Source organism: Lottia gigantea, assembly GCF_000327385.1.
Source record: "Lottia gigantea unplaced genomic scaffold LOTGIsca_449, whole genome shotgun sequence".
NCBI lineage: Eukaryota > Metazoa > Mollusca > Gastropoda > Lottiidae > Lottia > Lottia gigantea.
In genome coordinates this window covers 10,842-12,898 of record NW_008709575.1, presented here as the reverse complement: position 1 = coordinate 12,898, position 2,057 = coordinate 10,842, and the positions used below count along the sequence as shown (strand labels likewise).

Genomic DNA, 2,057 nt, shown 5'->3' with positions numbered 1-2,057 from the left:
CAGGGACTTGTTATCGTTCTGTCTAAAATCAGGGACTTGTTTTCGCTCTGTATAAGACCAGGGATTTGGTATCGTTCTGCGTAAGGCCGGGGTATTGTGCTCTGTCAGTTTAAGGTCAAAGAATTTTCCTTGTTATGACAAAAAAAGCGTCAACTTCAAAGGTGTTAAAGAAAGAGGAATGCAAATTAAAAAAAACATACATTTATCCAAAATAAAAATGCCCAATAGGTTATATAAAAATATAAATATTCCATCTCAAAATATAAACAGTATTCCGTCAAGTTATAATTCCATTTTATTCTCTGTTTTGTTTAGAGTTGAAACAGCCTGTTAAAAGTGTAAAAGGTCGAGTTACTCTTTTCTTTAAATCTTGTAAACTTCGTCTTAATCTTTGAAATCTTGATGGTTTCTTTTCTGAAATGATAAAATATTTCATATTCTGAAACAAATTACTCAAAGAGATATTAGGTGGAGATTTTTGAAAAATAAAGACTTTTGACTCTCCTTTTGGGATGTTGAGATGGCTAACCCAGAATAGCATCAGATGTTCCGTAAATGTGGGCATGTCCTTCCTTGCTGGTGATACCATCACAGTATTTATTATAGACAAAGGCTCTCGCATTCAGTTATCGGACTTGGACTCAGTTTTTGGATCTGGACTCAAGAATATATTGAAGAATGACCTCGGGGATAGTCTTGTCCACTAGCCGTGTCAGATGGAAACTTAATAAATATTTCAGAGTATACTAACGTTTTATGTTTCCATTCCCTTCTGTGTTATCTAAATGGACATCCGGGACTTTCATAACGTCTTTGGATTCATCTTTAATGTCAGTGGAATCACTGTGAACCTCAGGTCTGTTGATGACGTATTTGGAGAAATCCACAGCAGGTTTTTTCGGTATTACATACTGCGATAAATCTAAATATAGATTCTTTTGTCTTAATTTCTTCACCAGGTCGTCATCAGATCCGACTGGAACATTCTCAGACGTTTCTGTTTCCGTTTTCGTAGACTGCAGTAGACGTAATGAACCATTAGTCAAAACGGGTGACTTTTCACTACGTATAACATTCACATGTCGTGTTGCTGGATCTCCAGAGCTTGGTTCATCATTTCTGGACGCGTCCAAATGTAGATTTTGTCTTGCAAAATCTCTCATCATTTCAGCTGGACTTCGTCTAAACATTCCTACTTCAGGAACTTCTGATTCAGGTGGAATTTTGGAAATTATCGTAAACATGACTACTGAAAGAAAAGAAACAATCGAAGATTTCAGTAAAATGTTTCTTAAATTTGAAATTGACTTGTGTAGAATAAGATATGGTAATTTTCAAAATGATTATTTCAAGATATAAAGTTAACAAAAGTTTCTAAAACACCAAGGACATAAGATTTTCAAAACCGTTCGAAGTGTTACAAAAACATCAAAACCTTGGACGAAATTTCTAAAATAACAGGAACACAATAAAGAAATGTTAAAAACTCACCTTAATTCACAAAATTCTTGAAAATTATCAGGATTATTTGATAATGTTGTCAAAATTGTGAGGGAAAGTGAAAATTCTGCCGTTTCTGTAGAACTTCAGAACAATCAGTGATGACAATCGATATGACGTCATAGGAACAATACCTTGACGCTATCCAGATTTCGAAGTATTTTTTGGTCTCTCTTCGTTTGGAATAACGAAACTTTACGCTTGAATTATACTAGGAACCGCAGTGGCAAATTTATACTGGCTATAAAGATTAAAGACACCTCGAAATCATAAAATCGGAAGAGAGTTACTTCCCTACTGTAGCCTAGATTGATGCCACTGGCCTTAATATTGTTATTCATTGTACACTGTGTAGCGTTAACAGTTATCATTCATCCAAATAAGAGCAGTCATGGCCATGTACCTGCCTTGTCTCAGGTACTTGTTATCGCTCTGTTTAAGGTCAAAGACTTGTTATTGTTCTGTTCAAGACCAGGGACTTGTGATCGCTCTGTCTAGGGCCAGGGACATGTAATAGTTCTGTCTAAGACCTTTGAATTGTGATCACTCTGTCTAGG

At 35.6% G+C, this 2,057-nt stretch overlaps 1 protein-coding gene across 1 annotated transcript in view; it reads right to left on the bottom strand.

The window, feature by feature from the left end:
* Positions 1 to 746: 746 nt before the first annotated feature.
* The window catches only part of LOTGIDRAFT_175835 (hypothetical protein), a gene marked incomplete at both ends in the record, with an annotated part of 1,692 nt that continues 381 nt past the window's right edge, over positions 747 to 2,057 (bottom strand). The window contains one exon of the mRNA XM_009060850.1: positions 747 to 1,249. Coding sequence (XP_009059098.1) covers positions 747 to 1,249 — 503 coding nt within the window. The remainder of the gene's footprint in view (positions 1,250 to 2,057) is intronic.